Genomic DNA, 19,777 nt, shown 5'->3' with positions numbered 1-19,777 from the left:
ATGGGTCATTACACAAAGTAAAACTATTTCCCCATGTTTATTCCCCTCCCCCCCAGACATTCTTGTCAACTGCTGGAAATGGCCCACCTTGATTATCACTCCAAAAGGTCTTCCCCCCCCCACTCTCCTGCTGGTAATAGCTCACCTTACCTGATCACTCTCGTTACAGTGTGTATGGTAACACCTATTGTTTCATGTTCTTTGTCTCCACTGCATTTTCCACTGAATGCATCTGATGAAGTGAGCTGTAGCTCACGAAAGCTTATGCTCAAATAAATGTGTTAGTCTCTAAGGTGCCACAAGTCCTCCTGTTCTTTTTGTTTGTAGAAAGGTTACTCCAGAGGTAAAAAGCAGGAATAAAGACAAGAAGCAGGACTGAAGACACTATGGAGAAGATGCAGCTGCCTTTTATAGGCTTTTGCCATGTGGCTTGTGCTACCTTTGTCCCAAACACAAGCTGCCCAGTCCCTGAATCCTGGCTCATCTGTTGGCTAAATCTGTCTCCCAGCACAAGAATTAGGGGACCACTGCCCAGTTAGAAGCCCAGAGCTGGCAGCGTGGCAGAGCATCATCACTTGGGCTCTGCTACCAGGCCACCTGGCTCCAGATTGTTCACTTTGGGAATGCGAGGGCACAGGGAGCCTGGTACCGACTGCTAGCCCTGTCCCTGAGTATCGAAAGCCATGAAGCTCTCAGCTGGATTGGGCCCCCTATAGCATAGGGGAGAGAGAAGCTCCTGTAGCTGTGCATAGGGCCTGTTTGCAAACCCTGCCTCTCCTATATTAGGCACTGGGGCGTCGGCTCGTTGTGTTGTAACCAAAAAGATCATTCTTCCACTGCCTCCAGTTTTCCAGTGCAGCTGCTCAGGGAAGAGGGTGAGCCAGGGCAACACCTCTCCTAACCAGTTCCTGTTAAAGACCCCGCCCGCTCAGCAGCACCACCTCCTAGGGCTGGGGTTGTTTCCAGACCCATTCGGGCAGTTGAGCTCCAGGCCAGGCTCAGGAGTGACTGTGCAAATAAGTGTCTTCCTCAGCAGGCTTTAACTGCTGCAGGCTGAGGGGGCTGAAGCTGTTCGAGCTGTGTTATGATGCTTCATGCGGGCCTGGGTGCTATTTGTACGCCACATGCCCCCTCCCCAAGAGGTAGGGTAGGGCAATAAGACCCATGGTACATAGCCTGGCCCTCAGGGCCCCCTGACTGGCTTGCCCTAGGTCACACTGGGACTAAATAGCTGAGCTGGGAATTGAATCCAGGTCTCACATTCTAGGCCAGCCCCATCGGACCATTCACAATCTCTTCCTCCAAGAACAACCTTAGAGAAGGTTGCAGTGGGGCACAGCAGGCTTCTGAGGGGTATCACTAAGACCCAAACACCTCAAAAGGCCCTTGCACTATCCCATGGGGACCGGCGGTCATTAGGTCTTTGGAGGTCACTAGAAGCCCAGCATGGATGGCAGGTACCATAGGCTGGGGGAGGCTGTGCCTTCCCAAACAGCCAGACGTGGCCCCGCCCACACTCTGCTCCCAGACTCCCTGCCCCGGCTTCCTGCCCCTCTACATGCATGGCTCCAGCCTTCAGCCAGTGCTGGCCACAGCTGGGGCTGCACCATCCGCCGTTCTGCCGCTCCGGGGCTGGGGCTGGTGGCTGCGGTGGGGTGGGTGCAGAAGAAGTGGGGCCTCGGGTGGAATAGGTGGGGCTGCGGACTAGCCTCCCCCAGCCAGGGGTTCACGTGCCGCCCATGAAACCCTGAGTATTGTGGGAGTGCTGACAGGGTGCGTGCTACCCTTGAAATACAGAGAAAGGCACGTCCTCCTGCAATGCTTCCAGTCTAGTAGCCAACCATATCTGTCTAGATCTCCAGTCTAGCCTAGTGCGTGCTGCATATTGGGGGCTGGCTCTGGCAAGGGGGGTCACCAAAGAGTTGGTGGCAAAGATGTGTTCTAAGGAGGGCTTGGAATGGAAGGAGGGGAGGCTGTTTGGGATGGGAGGGTTTTTAACTAGATCCTTTTACAGCTTGGAGGGCTATATAGTACTAGCCTCCATCACTTGCTGCAGCTTCTTCTGACTACAGAATCCACCTCTTTCTGCCCTCAGTGCTGTGTGCTACTCAACAGCTGGTTCATTCCACCCCACAAGTAGCTGCTGTCTTAGGGCTAGAAGTTGAGTGCAGTAGGTGAGAGATGCTAGACGACCCTGAGTCATGAGTTGTTATTGACATCGGCTCAGAAGCAGGCAGTAGGCAGCAGGGATAACTCAAAGCTTATGAACTCCAACCAGCAGGAGGACGGAGACCTACAGGAGGAAGACGGCATCTGGGCAGCAGGCAAAGGCCAATGAGTGGGGAAGCCAGAGGTAATCCCAGAGCTCTGATGCCCACTGGGAACCTTGCCAGCCTTGCAACAGCCAACTAGAAAGGTGCAATCAACCTAAGTTGCAATGTAAGGAATTGTGACTTCGTTCTTGGCTTGCTGTTGTATCCATAAAAAGAAAAGGAGTACTTGTGGCAAGTGAGCCGTAGTTCACGAAAGCTTATGCTCAAATAAATGCATTAGGCTCTAAGGTGCCACAAGTACTCCTTTTCTTTTTTGCGAATACAGACTAACACGGCTGCTACTCTGAAACCTGTTGTATCCATGAGTCTCTAATATCGCCACTTAAACTGGAAGGGTTGTATCATGCCTCAGCCTTTTATTGTAAGTAAAGTTGGGACACTTTTGTTGTCTGTAGGTGCTTCTTTGACTAACCAAACTCATGGGGGCAGTGATGTGGCATTCTCCAAGGGTTTACATTGCCGTCCTATATGTATGCGTAAATAAAGAGACATTGCAGCACAGTTGTTTAGTACACTTGTCTGTTTCTGTAGTATTGCAATTAAACATTCATTGTACAAGACCGTGGTTGGACTGAGTGACTAGTGTTACTGATTTCAGAGTAGTAGCCGTGTTAGTCTGTATTCGCAAAAAAGAAAAGGCGTACTTGTGGCACCTTAAAGACTAACTAAATAAATTTGTTAGTCTCTAAGGTGCCACAAGTACTCCTTTTCTTTTAGTGTTATTGAGAGTCTTTTTTTATAGAGATGCTAACATAACAAGATGGTAACAGAACTCCAAAGTTGCGCAGGAAGGCCACACGGAAGTGCAGAAGACTTAACCAGACTAAGGACCACAACTTGAAAAAATGTGTTTGCCAGCAATGAATGGGATGATCGCCCTACCAAGTGTGGATGGTGGTGGGGGCACACAACAAAGCTATTGCTTTTTGCAGAACAAACTTTCCATTCAAAATAAGATTCTGGCTCGTATGGCTGCAAAACTTTCAATGTGACCTGATGCCATGGTTTTTATTTGAGTCCCTAAACAACTCCAGTGCCAAAGCTGCTGCTCTTGGTTTTGCCCGGAAGCAGTGGTAGAATTAAATTAATAAGACTATAGTCTGTTTTGCTGCTGTTCAAAATCCTCTGCAGTTGGGAAACTGTCCATTCCTCCCTAACAAACTGGGAGAGGGAATAGAGTAGCAGAGACCTATTCTCTTCAACTTTACAGCAGCCAGGAGGCTATGCAGATGAAAGAGGACAGAGCTGTTTCTCTCTTCCAGTTGGGGGATTAGGTGTGGTATTATCTTAAAATCTAAGCTTTAGACACTTACTAGCATTGATCCAACAAATGGAAGACCCTCCGCAGAAGCAAGGGTCAAGACTGGTAGAACACTCAGCATCCTTAATCCTAACTTCTGTGGATGGCACAGTGCCTGGGCTTGTCCCCAAAGTGTTGCCCCTGAGCATTGCTGAATGGCTAACTCCTATATTCAGGGGTGTGGCATTCTTTCATGTGAATCTAAAGCTTCCTAATAAGAGAGTGTGATAGGGTCTTCTGTGGCCAGGCAGCCTACTGGCTAGATCGTTGATTAGGGGGCTATAGGGGGACCTGACCCCTCCTTCTCCCTCAGATCCAGGGTCCTGTGTTGCTCAAACCCCAAAATAGGGGAGATGGATCTTTCTCCCAGCCGTGGGCGGGGGGGTCAGGACCTGTTTACCTGGGTTGCTCCCTTATGCAAGTCCTTTTAGTTTGAGGCATGGCCCCACTAGTCATGTTCCCCATAATTGGGGCTTATCTGCAGGCTCCCCTTTGCAGGGGAAGACTTACTTTTTGCCTCCAGTGGCTACGCTGGCAGGCAGGTAGGTTGCTGATCCATGCCTTCAGCCAGGCATACGGAGAGCTTCTGCCTCTTGGTCAGTCAGCCCTTGACTGAGCCAGGCCCCCTTCTTTTCTCGCCTCTCCAGGCCTGGCACTGACTGCAGGTATAGTGGGGCAGGGCTAGCTGAATCCATAGGTTTTCTTTAACTCCTGCTGTACCTGGCCGCAGTCCCTCTGCTCCTTCACAGAGGGTAACAAACTTTAGATAAACCACTATTATAATCAAACATGAAAAGTAGATACAGATGCTCTCTGTGCAGTTTCAATATACTTAGTGCTTCTGAGCCCAAGTAGGAGTCTTTGTCTGGTGCATTCTGTCCTCCATCTCTAGAGATGCTTGATACTGGTGGCTTTCAGGATTGAACATTTCCACCATTGTATAGAGCAGCAACAAGTCCTTTTGTGATTTAGAGAAATAACCTAAATTAAAACTTTTTTCCAGTGATTAATCTAGAACTGAGTTGTGGTGGCACATGTGACAGACTTCTGGGGACAAGACTGCGGTAAAAATGTCTCCTATTCCTATTCCAATCTTCCTGTTCCTATGATGTAGGTCATTTCTGCATCAACTTCAGGACTCTGAATGATGATAACATGCGGAGTGTAGATTCATGATTTGGTAAGTACTCACAGTGGGAGACTAGGATGTCTGCTTTCTGCTGAGCTGAGGCTTTGGGAAAGGAAAATGTTCCTGCCCTGGGAAACTCTCTTATGTTAAGGAGTACTTGTGGCACCTTAGAGATTAACAAATTTATTAGAGCATAAGCTTTCATGGAAAGCTTATGCTCTAATAAATTTGTTAGTCTCTAAGGTGCCACAAGTACTTCTTTTCTTTTTGCGAATACAAACTAACACGGCTGCTACTCTGAAACCTCTCTTATGTTAGACACTACTACAGTAAATGACGTGTCTAAAACCTAAGTACAGTAAAATGCTATCCCTGATCAAGAACTAGTGAGTTGATGACAGGCTTAGTTAACATCATAATTACTTGTGTACCATGTGGTATTGTTACAAATGTTTAACATACAATGTGTTGACAGTGTTTCCCACAGATCTGAAAGCCAGTCTGGAGAATGTTCCTCCTGCAGAGAATGTGGCAACTGTCTTGGAGCACAAGCCTGCCTTTTCAAAGGCTAATCTTCTGCAAGCTCTTGTTTCATCAATGGTGAAATCCAGTAAGTTAGCACGATTCTGAAAAAATAACCTCCATCCACTTGAAGTAGAGAGGCATTGGTGCTAAGTGGCATAATGGCTTAGTCCAGGATGGTTCTGTGAGGTTGTTACAGCCTTCTTGGAACAACAGGACAGACATGTCTTAGTATGCTTGCAGACTTGCTAGTTCATGGCTCTGATGTTGTTTCTGTCTCCCACACCCCTCCAGTACCATTTCTACAATGAGTCGCTGCCTTCATGGCGTGGAGTCAGCGGAGGGGGGCATGCTTGATAATGAGGGTGAAGTGCACAGTCAGAAGATGATAACGGAGTGAGTCCATGGCCCATTTTACTGCCAGGGCTTCTTTCTCAATTACAGAATAGGTCTTCTCTCGTGAGAATAACTTCCTGCTAATATAGAGAATGGGGGAGTTTGTTGCCCCCTACTACCTGTGATAGAACAGCTCCTAGGCCCATGTCTGTTTGGAACAAAAACTCCTTGGCAAAGTCAGCGCAGTACAAGACGGGTTCCTGAGACAGCCGGGCCTTCAGAGTTTGGAACGCCTCCTCACAGGCTCTGGTCCACTGGATCCTTTCAGAACTCTCGTTCTTGAGGAGATTGGAAAGGGGGGGGCCACAATGGAGGAGAACCCTGGGATAAAGTGGCAGTAATATCTGGCTAGTCCTAGGAATATATGTACATGCCCACTTTAGGGTACCCTGACCTGGCTGATGCTACAGCCGGATGGTGGGGCAGACTTGGTGACAGCACTCTGCCCTTCTTAACGGGGTGTCCCAGCACCCCCCATGGCACTGAGTCCACTCAATGCAGGGTGTCGCTCCCCCAGTTATGTCTGAATGGTCCAGGACGTATGTCGGCCTTGGTCCCAGATTTCTTCTCGGGTCTCGGGGTGCCCGGCCCCCGATGCTGGGACCTGCATCACTGGCCCAATCAGAGCCTCCACGGCTTCTACACGGCTAAGAAGTCCTCCATCAGAGCAATGTCCATGTTCAGTGTCATCAGCCAGTGCTGGAGGACCGAGGCCCTCTCTCGGGTCGGGAGGACGTGCACAAACTGCTCCAGAACAATCTGTTTGGAAACATTGTTCACGGTCTGTTGCTCGGGCTGCAGCCATCTCCAGCAGGCATCCTTCAACTCCTGGGCCATGACCCAGGGTCTAGCACTCACTGGACAGACCTTTTCGTGGAACCGCCACCGGAAGGTTTCCAGACTGATGTCCAGGGAGTCTAAGATGGCTGCTTTCACTTGTCTATAATCCCTGGCCTCGTCATTCGGGAGCCCCCAGTAGGCAGTTTGAACTGCCCATGTCAGGTACAGGATGAGGAGGTGGCCCATTGGTTGGGAGGATGGCCCACCCGCTCAAATGTCACAAGAAAAGTCTCCGGGTCGTCTTTGGATCTCATCTTGGCCAATCGCACTGGTATGGTAGGGCCAGGTGCTCCCATGGGCTGGGACCCAATGGGACCAGGCAGCAAGGCTGCCAGGTGCTGGGGGCACTGCTGCTGCTGACGACGTTGGGCCTGCAGCTCACGAAGTAGCTGCTGTTGCTGGGCCCCCAGCTGTTGCACTGGTTGCTGTTGGCTCTTGGCCAGGAATTTGAGTTTGTCCATCTCCATTGTTGTTATAGGAACCATTGGAGCCTGACTCACTTAAGACTCCTTCTCACAGGGGTAGGGTCGCTAGCCGTGTTCTCCGCCAAGTGTGGTGGACTCACAGTTGTGCCTCCCTCTCTGGGTTGAAGGGAGGCCGCTCAGCTTCACTCCCATGGCTGTCGAGTCTGCTCTGGCTGCCCTGCTGGTTGGAGGTCTCCCTGGCTGCTGCAGCTGTGCAGGGGGCCCTGCTGGCCTGCCCTCTGGAGGGAAGCAACTGACCCCACCAGCATCCCTGGGGTCTGTGCTGGCTGGCGCTGCTGCTGCTTCGGAGCCTGGTGCGGAAGAGGAGGAGGGGGGGGGGACACTGTGCAAGGGGTTTGTTGCTGGACTAAGAGACTTTCCATCTTTGCTCCTGTGGTGGTGGCAGCTACTGCTGCTGTGGGGAGCAGGGGGAGAGGTGTGGATCCCTCCCCCAGCCCATCTGCTCCCCCCTATACCATCACCACTACCCATCACCCCCATTTACCATATGGACCTGCTCTTTGCCCCTCACCGTGGCTGTTTGCTCACCCTTCTCACCATCTAGGACAGATTGCAGCAGCAAGCAGAAGCTGCTTCCCAAGTGCACGTGGATGCATGTGCCTCCTCCCCTTGACTTGCCCCCCCAGTTGCATTTGGCTGGTGGGCTCTCCCCCAGCCCGTTTTGTGCCTGGCCTCCCTACAGCATTTGCCCCCTTTCCCTTGCTGCCTGCTCCGTTTTGTCCATTTTGTTTCCCACCCCCACTTCTGCCTTGGTCCCTTAGGAGTTTTTTGTTACTTTGCGCCTCCCCCTTCCCCCCAGCTCTGGACTGTTAGTTTGCCTGCCCTGCCCCAGCCTTCAGAGCTTGGTCCTGTGCCTCTCCAGCTCCGCCCCCCCGCCTGTTTCCAGTTGGCTCTCCTTTTTCCCCTAACCTCCCATTGCTCCCCTGCTCACTCAGCCCCCTTGTTTCATGCGCCCAGGCCTCCTCCCTAAGTGCTTGTGTCCCTTTCCCATTGCACCCCCCATTCACTGAACCCCCCCAATGATATCGTGGTCCCTCCCCTTCCTAGTGGACTGGAGGAGTCGGTATCCCCCCCTTCCCTGCCTCAATTGGCCTCCCTGCGCACCCACCCATTGGCCCTTTCCTCCCCTGCCCACAGCCTAGGGGGAGGAGTGGAAGACCTTTTCCCTCCCCCCGCACCTCTTCCCCCTTCCACCGGTGTTACCTCCTGCCCCTCTCCAAAATGGTGGGGAAAACTGTGGGTGGTGCCCCTTGTGCTGACTCTGTGGCCCCCCTCTGCTAACTCCCGTCTCTACCTGGGGTTAACCTCTCAACCACTGTCAGCCTCTCTGCCTCTGATCAGGTGCTGGGGACGCCAGTGGACATGAGTCCAGACTCCAGCACTGCCATGGCCTCCTCTGGGTTGTGGGGAACCCCCTTGGCCGGTAAAAAGGGCCAGGGGAAGAGCCCCACACCCAAAGTGAAGCCTCCACTGCTGTTCCCTCCACCAGCTCCAGGGGCACCCCCCCTTGACCCCCAGAGCGTACGCGCAGATGGCCACAGCCCCTCCACACACCACTATATCATCTTCCCCAACTGCCGCCTCCAGCTCCATCCCTCGTGGCCGGGGTCCCCTCCTCGCCCAGGAAGCATGGCGTCCATTGCCTCCTGGTGCCAACCTCGCCCCATGTGGAGACCTACATGTGGGCATTGGCATGAGTGGTGGGGCCCACGGTCATGATGGCAGCCTCCAAGATGTACAGGAAGGTCATCATCTTCCTGGCATGGGAGGCCCCTGCCCAGGTGGCAGTGGAGAAGGGCTGGGGGGGATGTTCATCCCATTTTGCCCCTTGAGGACCTGGTCGTACGGGTGGTTTTCACTTCCATCCTGCCCTTCCTTCCCAACGCTGCCCTTCTGCTGCACCCTGGGAAAATCCCCTATCTGTCATCAGCCCTTTCCCACTGGGCTGCAAGGACCCTGCCCTCCATCACGTTCTGTCCTTCTGCTGGCAGGTCCAAATCCAACAGCCCCTGGCGGTGCGTGACGCAGAGGCAGCAGTGGTGTTATTTCTGGTGCCCCAACAGGGAGTCCATTACCGGGTACACTATTCCTCAGGGGATGCCCAGTGTTACCTCTGCCGGTTGACGGGGCATGTCCAGACGGATTGCCCCCTGGCCCAGCATGGAGGGGTGCCTGGGACCCCCGAGAGCCGGGAGGGCACTGGCCCTGCCATTGCCGGCGACCCTGGCTGTCCGGCTCCTATAGTCACCCCTCCTCCTTCTGCCATTGCTCCCGCTCGGGCCCTGGGGGTAGCCCCCCCATCACACCCAGACGAGCAGGTGGGCCCCGCCTCTGTCGTATGCAGTTCAGCGGGGCCCATGGAGGAGAGGGCAGCAGGGCCGTCCCTGGGCAAGGTCAGTCACGGATTGTTGCAGGGGTCAATACGGGCTGCCAGCACTCCTGCCCACAAGGATCCGCCCCACCCCCCACAATAAAATCCATCATCTTTGCAACGTTGAACACCCAGGGCTATAGGGTGGGCCTCCGCAAGTGCCAGATGCTCTCCTACCTTTGGGAGTGGGGTGGGAGGCTACTCTGTGATTTTCCTGCAGGAAACCCACATGGATCCAACCACCACGGTCAGTTGAATAGGGGGACGGGATGTAGTTCAGTCATCTCAGCGCTCGGTTAGGGTGGCCCCCCCGTTCTCCCCTGCCCTATGGCCTGAGGTGCTGGGGGTCGCCGAGGTCATGCTGGGTCACCTGCTGCACTTCCAGGCCTGCCTGGAGGGGTCGACGTTGACTCTGGTCATATCTGCACCCCGACATCAGGCCGGAGCGGGTGTGTTTTTATCAGCAGGCGTCTGCCATCCTTGTGAGTGCCTGGGCTTGGGTGGGGATTTTAATACCACCGTCGAGGAGCGGGACCGCTCTGGAACCTAGAGCAGCCAGGCCACCACGGGCGTCCTCCAGGAGATCGTCCATCATCGCTCCCTGGTGGACATCTGGCTCGGCCACCACGAGGATGACAATGCCACCCTTACCTATGTCCAGATGGAAGTCAGTAGGATGCGCCACTCCTGGTTGGACTGCATTTATCTATCATGCTCCCATCTTGCATGGGTCCACTCCTCCAGCATGCGGCCGGCCCCATTCTCGGACCACCATCTGATGGCCGTGACGGCCTCTCTCACCTCAGAGAGCCCAGGGTCGGCCTATTGGCATTTCACTAAGAGCCTGCTGGAGGACCTGGCTTTGCGACATCCTTCCAGGAGTTCTGGATGGCCTGGCAGGGGCAGCAGCATGCCTTTCCCTTGGCCTGGTGGTGGTGGGATGTGGGGAAGATGCACGCCTGGCTCTTCTGTCGTGACTACACCCAGGGTGCCAGCCAGCAGAGGGATGGGGTGATAGAGCAGCTGGAGTGGGATGTCTGGGAGGAGACTGCTTTCAGGAGCACTGGGCACTGTCTGGAATTCTCTGATCAGTATCCCCCTCTGGATCCCTAGTTTTGAACCTGTGATCTCCACTCCCTGCCCTGTTCTTTCTCAATTGTGCCCTGTATTTAGTTGAGTCCTGGGTCGAGTGGTTCTTCTCACATAGCAGGTGGAGGGACCCTTAGTGTCCTGGATTAGGTGGGCAATGATGACATAGCAGTATCAACTCTTCATGAATGGTCCCATATTGATATAACTGGAGACTGACATCTGCTTAATCCACCACATGCAGCAGCTTTGGGAACTTGTGCATGATAGCCTGTCAGTGTGCTTATTTCCTAACCCGGAGGCCCCATCTGTAGGGGTAAGAAGGTAGTTCAGTTTCATACTGGCTGAGATAACCCCGTTGTGCGCTAGTGACTTCCAGGATGTGTGGGTATCTGGAATTGGACTGAAGCTGGAAGAGCCCCTTGCTGATGGTGATACTCAAAAGTTGCTATTGACTGAGGCCGAGTTCAAACTTGCAACCTAGATGTGCCAGGGGGCTTTGTACCGTAGTACAAATCACAGGAGTGATTTTAGGTTTCCAACTAGCAGTGTAACATTTAGCTGCTGTTAGTCTCCTCTGAAGCATACCCATATGTAGTGCTGTCTGGATTTCAGTGACTCTTCCCAGGAGATATTGAAATACATTATGTGGGACTGCCTGTCCTTCCCAAAGACCACATGGGAGATTTGACACTGCTCTTTCCTGCAGTAGGGTATCCAGAAGACAGTCAGCCCAACACAAGATTGGCAGATGAAATTCAATGTTTTTAAATGCAAAGTAATGCATATTGGAAAACATCATCCCAACTATAAAATGATAATTATAAAATTAGCTGTTACCCCTCAAGAAAGATCTTGGAGGCACTGTGGATAGTTCTTTGGAAACATCCACTCAATGTGCAGTGGCAGTCAAAAAAAAGAACAGAATATTGGGAATCATTAGGAAAGGGATAGATAATAAGACAGAAAAGGTCATATTGCCTCTGTATAAATCCATGATACACCCACATCTTGAATACTGCATGCAGATGTGGTTGTCCCATCTCAAAAAAGATCTATTGGAATTGGAAAAGGGCAACAAAAATGATGAGGGGTCTGGAATAGCTGCCATATGAGGAGATATTAAGAAGACTGGGACTTTTCGGCTCGGAAAAAGAGACGACTAAGGGGGGTATGCAAGAGGTCTATAAAATCATGACTGATGTGGAGAAAGTAAATAAGGAAGTGTTGTTTACTCCTCATAACACAAGAACTGGGATCACCAAATGAAATTAATAGGTGGTGTGATACAGTCAGGGCGTATGGCTGCAAAAGGATAGTGGAAGGCAGATATGTTAGCCCTAGAATGTTAAAGGCCCTTTCTCCTACAAACTGAGAAGGGGTTACCTCATATTAATTAGAGACACCTGAATCCAAGTAAGGGCTGCCTGAGACCTTTTAAAACCTCTCTTCCAGTGAGAAAAAGGGAGGAGAGAGAGACAGAAACCAGCTATTACCAGGCTAGTAGCAGCAGGGAAGTAGCTTCTCCAGAAGGAGAGGTCGTGTTCCTTCCCATAAGGGAAGCAGACAAGCCCAAGTACCAGCTAGGAGAAGGACTGACACCCCAGGACAAACAACAGGATGACACCCCATCCCAGCAAGGAGGCAGGGAAAGGTATCACCCTTTGTTTGGTCTATGGGACTATTTCCCTTTCTTGAGTGGGGAAGGAGCGCCCCTTAGGCTTATCCTTAGGCATGCCCTGAAGACACAACCAAGGGAGCACTGAAGGGGGAAGGCAAACCCTGCCTGAGTAGGACTGATTACCCCAGACCCACCATCCCCAGAGGGGAAAAATGCTAACGCTGGCAAGAGAAAAAGAGGTGCCTTGCCATAGCAGCAGATTCAGAAACAAACAAAAGCAAGATGTACCAATGTGCATGATATATTGCAGGAAAGTTTTATTGTTGAGTGGCACACTATCATCACGTTGGGAGAAAACAAATTTAAAAGCACTGGATAGAACTGGTTGAAATTTTTCCAACTGCAAAATTTTGACAAAATTTAACATTTTAAAATAAAGGGAAAAAACGATGACCTTTTCCTCCATTTTTCAAGCCAACTATAGAGCTGGTCAAAATTTCAATACAATTTTGTAAATTTGGGGTGGGGAGAACAGGGGAACTATTTTTAAAAAATTGCAGTTTTTCCTCATTTTTCAAATATTATGAATCCATAATAATAATCACTGCCATGCATGAAGAAGTGATCTCTAGGCATCACATCCTAAAAGTAGCAGATAAAGAACAAGGCTATACAAATAACACAGTTAGAACCCTGTACCCCTTTGTTCATTAATCCCATTCGCACAGTCTAGCTTCCCTGCCCATTCTAAATCAGTTCTTAACTTGCAAATATAAATGAAACAACTAATTCCAACTTACACTGGTGAGCTGAGGGGAAAAGTACATGTGAAAAATGCTTGTACTGTTAGTTTGCACAGGAAACGTGAGTGTGAGAAGCAGTCATATTAGAGAGAGACATGAACCCAAACCCCAGTTCTAAACACTTCTCTGGGAATGTTCAAATCCAGATCTGGATCTGAACCATCCTGGCTTTTATAAGCCAAAGCAATATCCTGAATCTGACCAACCCTTGGAATGTTCAGATCTTTCTCTCAGCCCGTTTCTCTAATTCAAAGGTAATATAAAGCTGCATGGTTTTGAAAATTCTCTTTTTCCAGGAACAAGTTTCTTGTGACCCCTGCAGTTTCTTTTAATCTGGCAGGTGAAGGAGTCATTAACAGCAATCAAGAGGGTTCTGCATACCTAACACAGGGTCCCTGAAATTGCGTAACATAGAAAAAGGGGGAGAAAAAAAAATCAAAAGAGAAAAACTCCACGGAGGAAAAAAGGACATGGAATGTCTTCAATTCACTGAGGTGATGCTCTCAGTGCACATTAAAGTCTTTCTGTATTCATGTCAGCAGCAGCATCGCTACCAGGAACATCACTGGGGATAGGAATCCTCATCTAGAATACTGTGTGCAGTTCTGGTCTCCCATGTTTAAAAAGGATGAATTCAAAGTGGAGCAGGTACAGAGAAGGGTTACTAGGAAGATCTGAGGAATGGAAAACTTGTCTTATGAAGGAGACTTAAGGAGCTTGGCTTGTTTAGCCTAAATAAAAGAAGGTTGAGGGGAGATATGATTGCCCTCTATAAATATATCAGAGGGATAAATACAGGAGAGAGAGAGGAATTATTTCAGCTCAGCGCCAATGTGGACACAAGAACAAATGGGTATAAACTGGCCACCAGGAAGTTTAGACATGAAATTAGACGAAGGTTTCTAACCATCAGAGGAGTGAAGTTTTGGAATAGCCTTCCAAGGGAAGCAGTGGGGGCAAAAGATCTATCTGGCTTTAAGATTCTACTCGATAAGTTTATGGAGGAGATGGTATGATGGGATAATGGGATTTTGGTAAGTAATTGATCTTTAAATATTCAGGGTAAATAGGACTAATCCCCTGAGATGGGCTATTAGATGGATGGGATCTGAGTTACCCAGGAAAGAATTTTCTATAGTATCTGGCTGGTGAATCTTGCTCATATGCTCAGGGTTTAGCGGATCACCATATTTGGGGGCGGGAAGGAGTTTTCCTCCAGGGCAGATTGGAGAGGCCCTGGAGGTTTTTCGCCTTCCTCTGTAGCATGGGGCATGGGTGACTTGAGGGAGGCTTCTCTGCTCCTTGAAGTCTTTAAACCATGATTTAAGGACTTCAATAGCTCAGACATAGGTGAGGTTTTTCATAGGAGTGGGTGGGTGAGATTCTGTGGCCTGCGCTGTGCAGGAGGTTGGACTAGATGATCAGAATGGTCCCTTCTGACCTTAGTATCTATGAATCTATGAATCTATGAAAAGGAAAAAGAAAAGGAGTACTTGTGGCACCTTAGAGACTAACAAATTTATTAGAGCATAAGCTTTCGTGAGCTACAGCTCACTTCACGGCTGCTACTCTGAAACAAAAGGAAGTATTTCTTCACACAACGCACAGTCAACCTGTAGAACTCCTTGCCAGAGGATGCTGTGAAGGCCGAGACAATAAGAAGGTTCAAAAAAAGAAATAGATAACTTCATTGAGGATAGGTCCATCCTGGCTAATAGCCACTGATGGACAGGGATACCAAACCTGTAGTCCAAACTGTGGGGCAGTGCAGAAGTAGCCCTGAGTTCCAGTTGCTGCTCAGGGGTTGTCTGTACAGGATAACTTTGACTCCCTGTGTGGATGCTCTTATTTCTGGAATAAGGGCTTTATTCCATATTACTGTAATCCAAGTGTATTGGGTTAACCCAGGATAAGAGCCCTCACACAGGGAGTTAGTGAGGAATGCTACTCTGCTTTAAATTCACACCCTACCTTAATCTGCATTAATTTCACTGTAGACAAGGCCTTAGTCTCCAGACCCTCCCCTTCCCCATAGCTTCAGGACTGAGGCTTTTAACCATTTCAAGTTCTTTAGTATTTAAGTGTTGGGGATGAGCTGTCTACAACCATCATCTCCCTTCTTGCAGATGTAACTCTATCTCAGTCTGAGTCAGATCTGTGCACCATGAAGCAGACAGCATGACCATCATCAAATAGTCAGAGGTAGATGTATCCACCAAAAAAGATTTTTCCACATTCTTAACAGCATGTTTCTGGAACCATATCAAATGGCATGTCTAAAGTGTACTAGGCCACAAATCTACCTGGAAACACAGCTTAACTATCTCGTGAAATATAAAGGGCTGAGGATGGCTTTGCAGGCCTGATAGAATGCACATAACTCCATAGAGAACACAGGATTTGAATGAGCATAAACTGCTCCTCCTCAGTATCAGTCTCATGGTGTTTTCTCCTTTTTAGGACAAGCTGCAAAGAGAACTGCTGGTCAGATAACAAAGGCAGTTGACTTCCATTTCTGCTCAGATGAGAGGATTAAACAGCACACAGTAAGCCAACCTGGGAATGAATACAAGAAACTGGATTTCGTAGCAGCACTGAGAAAGTACCCTGCAACTCTGGTGAGAGGATGAGGAAGCAAGGGTGCTACCTGATTGTTCTAAATCTATTGGTGGCTGTCTCTTCCTGTTCCACTGTTTGCTAATGTGGGATTTGCTGGTAGTAATTCACTGGGTGTGAATGAAAGAGGTCATGTGGGATGTGACAGACTAATAGAAGTGCTGTGGTCTTACTGAGCAACACAATGCTGGCTGTCGGCATCTCTGCAGAGTTCCCAAACTGGCCCATCCCAAGCTTTTAGTATGTCCAATCAGCTCACAAGTGGTGGAAGTGGAATCTGGAATCCCATCTACTACTCCAACAGCTTGAGTTCCCATGAGGCTCTGAAACAAGAGTAGGTTTCAGAGTAGCAGCCGTGTTAGTCTGTATTCGCAAAAAGAAAAGGAGTACTTGTGGCACCTTAGAGACTAACAAATTTATTAGAGCATAAGCTTTCGTGAGCTACAGCTCACTTCATCGGATGCATTTGGTGGAAAAAACAGAGGAGAGATTTATATACACACACACAGAGAACATGAAACAATGGGTTTATCATACACACTGTAAGGAGAGTGATCACTTAAGATAAGCCATCACCAACAGCGGGGGGGGGGGGGGGGGGAAGAGGAGGAAAACCTTCCATGGTGACAAGCAGGTAGGCTAATTCCAGCAGTTAACAAGAATATCAGAGGAACAGTGGGGGGTGGGTTGGGGAGGAGAAATACCATGGGGAAATAGTTTTACTTTGTGTAATGACTCATCCATTCCCAGTCTCTATTCAAGCCTAAGTTAATTGTATCCAGTTTGCAAATTAATTCCAATTCAGCAGTCTCTCGTTGGAGTCTGTTTTTGAAGCTTTTTTGTTGAAGTATAGCCACTCTTAGGTCTGTGATCGAGTGACCAGAGAGACTGAAGTGTTCTCCAACTGGTTTTTGAATGTTATAATTCTTGACGTCTGATTTGTGTCCATTCATTCTTTTACGTAGAGACTGTCCAGTTTGGCCAATGTACATGGCAGAGGGGCATTGCTGGCACATGATGGCATATATCACATTGGTAGATGCGCAGGTGAACGAGCCTCTGATAGTGTGGCTGATGTGATTAGGCCCTATGATGGTATCCCCTGAATAGATATGTGGACAGAGTTGGCAACGGGCTTTGTTGCAAGGATAGGTTCCTGGGTTAGTGGTTCTGTTGTGTGGTGTGTGGTTGCTGGTGAGTATTTGCTTCAGATTGGGGGGCTGTCTGAAAGCAAGGACTGGTCTGTCTCCCAAGATCTGAGAGAGCGATGGCTCGTCCTTCAGGATAGGTTGTAGATCCTTGATGATGCGTTGGAGAGGTTTTAGTTGGGGGCTGAAGGTGATGGCTAGTGGCGTTCTGTTGTTTTCTTTGTTGGGCCTGTCCTGTAGTAGGTGACTTCTGGGTACTCTTCTGGCTCTGTCAATCTGTTTCTTCACTTCAGCAGGTGGGTATTGTAGTTGTAGGAATGCATGATAGAGATCTTGTAGGTGTTTGTCTCTGTCTGAGGGGTTGGAGCAAATGCGGTTATATCGCAAGAGTAGTATACCTTTCCTTGTACACCTACTCTTCAGATCTCCAAGATAGGAACTAAGATTCTTCCCTTACAGATGATTCCTTATCAGCAAGGCTATTACAAGTCCTCATCCTAGTAACATACCAAGGATCTGATTTCCAAGCTGGAGTCTGCTTATTTGGCTGCCTCTGAGTATCCATGCAGTAGGTTCTATCCTCAGCAGGGCTGAGTATGCATAGCTGTTCAAATTAGTGGGAGCTGTGGGTGCTCTCGACTCTGCATGGATTCTCTTCTTGCTGTCATGGTAGTTTTGGGAGAAGAGAACTTCAGGGAGTTCATTAATACAAGTTGAAGATATTACTTCTATGATAAGTATCTTCTACATAGTTACCTGTTGAGGTGGCAGTTGAGCGGTTAGGTGTAAATGGTGTTCTTGCTACCAGATGGGACTGGGTGAATACAGTAATGAAGGTACTGATGTCTGCCCAACAACTGGGGAAATTGTTCCATGTAACAGAACACAGCCTCTGTGACTCCCCGGAATCGTATGTTATTAAAAAGGAGATACTGGCCATGGCTGCCGGGATTGTGCCGGTAGTAACTGGAATCCCACTGAATTTCAATACTTTAGCTTTTAAGACTGCATTGTTAGATGGTTTGAATTCAAGAATGAAGGTAATTTTAGGACCCATAGATCCAGCTAGGGGATCCCTGGAGTTAAAACATGAAATTTTTCAAGAAGCTGTAGTTTTTCAAGACATGCAGGGACAAGCAGGAAAAGGAAATTAGGACAGGAATATGGAGCCTGTACAGGCGGTAACTTTTGCCAACAACCGGGCCCCCAGATCTCCAAGGGGAGCTGGGAGGAAAGGGGCCCGCTGCACTATGGCCTGTTAGAGGAAGGGGACAGGGAGGTGCAATGGACAGCATCGGAGCAAGAGGAAGAAATGGATCTGGATGTGGGTACCAGATGCAGACTAGAGGATGTCTGGCTGAAGGTGGGAAAGGTACATTGAGAGGGGAGGCATGGAGGAAACTCATGATGGCAGGGGAACCAAATGAGAAATGGGACGGGAAGCCCACAAGTGAGTTACTACAGAGGGCTGCCCAGTTAGAGAGGCAAGAGGAACTGATTGACAGGGTTTCTGTAACTCCCATAAAGGACCCCGAACCATTGGTGCCACCCCAATAGGGGTGCCCGCCTCCCCAGACTCCCCCTGAGGTAGTGGCCCATCCCATTGTAGGGCAATAATGGGGAGATTAAGGCAACAAACATGCCCCACTATGCTAATTGACACCGGAGCATCAATATGTGTGCTAGGAGAGCAGTGGCTTCCTGGGGACGCTGTGGAAACAGAAAATTCAACAAAATTAGTATTCTATACTTGGGAGACAAAGAAAGGATTTTTCTTGAGACCAAACCTGACGGGCATAGGGAATCAGGAGTCATGGGTAAAATATTGTGTTCAGGAGCAGGATCAAACTGGGAATGGGAATAATGAGGGTGGAATATTGGGAACGCCTTATCTTAATGAGGGGAGACTCATCGTGGATTTAGCCAACGGGTTCCTATGGGCAAACAGTGAAGGGCCAGCAGAAACACCCACCCCTCTATTAATGCTGTACTTAGGTGTACGGCTGTAAAGGCCCCGGAAGGAAGGCATGCAAAAGAAGGGGAGCCATAGGTGGATAAGTTTCCTGGGATATGGGCTAAAAATAAACTGGAGTGTGGGAAAATTGATGCTGAAGTTTTAATTTGAGGGTCTGACCCCCCTCCACAGCATCAATACCAGTATCATCAGGAGGCAGAGGAAGGACTAAAATCTACCATTGAAAGTTCGTTAGAACAGGGTGTTATTGGGCACATGGCAAGTACTAACACTGCCCCATTGGCCTGTACTGAAAGGGGAGGGGAAGACCTGGAGAAGGATAGTGGATTTTAGAGCATTAAATGCAGGAGCCCCGGCCTGCTCCAGGAGTGGCTAAGAACCAAGAAGTCGCTGCAGTAGCACAGAGGTTCTCACTAGTGGATTTAGCAAATGCCTCCTCTGCCACTGCCTCGCGCCCTGAGTCCTGGTATAAATTTGGTTTCACTTATAGGGTACAACAGGGTCCATTTCACAAGAGTCCCCCAGGGGTTTCATAACACACCCACAATTTGTAACTCTCATGTGGTTAAGATGTGGGAAAAATTGACATCCAGAGCCCAGAAGAGAGTAATTTCCTATGTTGGTGATGTTGGTGCATGGGGATGCTAGGGAGGAGGTTGGTAGGATCACTGAGCAGATGTTACAGATCATCCAAGATACCGAGTTCCAGGCTAGTAGAGCCAAGGCCCAGCTGGTACAGCAAGAGGTAAAACACTTAGGGGTCATATTGGGAAAGGAAGGATGAAGCCCAGATGCACAATAGGTGGAACTGACTGGAAAACTTCCCGCCTCTACTGATGTGGCATCCTTAAGAGCCCTTTTGGGAAACCTGAACTTCTCAAGAGAGGTTACTGAAATGTCACCCACTGTGTTTTCTCCTAAAGAAAGGGTGGCAGTGGGAGTGGGGGGTCTGATCAGGGAAAGGCATCAATGACCCTGGAACGGGATTTGGCCCAAGCCCTGGCCGTAGGATATCCCAAGGTGAGAGAGCCATTTATCCTGCAACTGCCTTGTACTGCTGTGGCAAAGCACGGGGAAATTACAAATCGCGGCCTGTGGGCCAAAACACTGAATTACACTGAGCAAAATTTTACCCCCTGTGAGAAAAAG

At 49.4% G+C, this 19,777-nt stretch overlaps 1 protein-coding gene across 1 annotated transcript in view; it reads left to right on the top strand.

The window, feature by feature from the left end:
• LOC119842579 (zinc finger protein 620-like) overlaps window positions 1–19,777 on the top strand; it is a 35,883-nt gene that overhangs the window by 11,799 nt on the left and 4,307 nt on the right. The window contains exons 5-6 of the mRNA XM_043497262.1: window positions 5,238–5,372; window positions 15,350–15,507. Coding sequence (XP_043353197.1) covers window positions 5,238–5,372; window positions 15,350–15,507 — 293 coding nt within the window. The remainder of the gene's footprint in view (window positions 1–5,237; window positions 5,373–15,349; window positions 15,508–19,777) is intronic.

The sequence above is a fragment of the Dermochelys coriacea genome, chromosome 14 (genome assembly GCF_009764565.3).
Source record: "Dermochelys coriacea isolate rDerCor1 chromosome 14, rDerCor1.pri.v4, whole genome shotgun sequence".
Classification (NCBI taxonomy): domain Eukaryota; kingdom Metazoa; phylum Chordata; order Testudines; family Dermochelyidae; genus Dermochelys; species Dermochelys coriacea.
The sequence above is the reverse complement of the archived record's forward strand: the minus strand, read 5'-3'. Positions and strand labels throughout refer to the sequence as shown.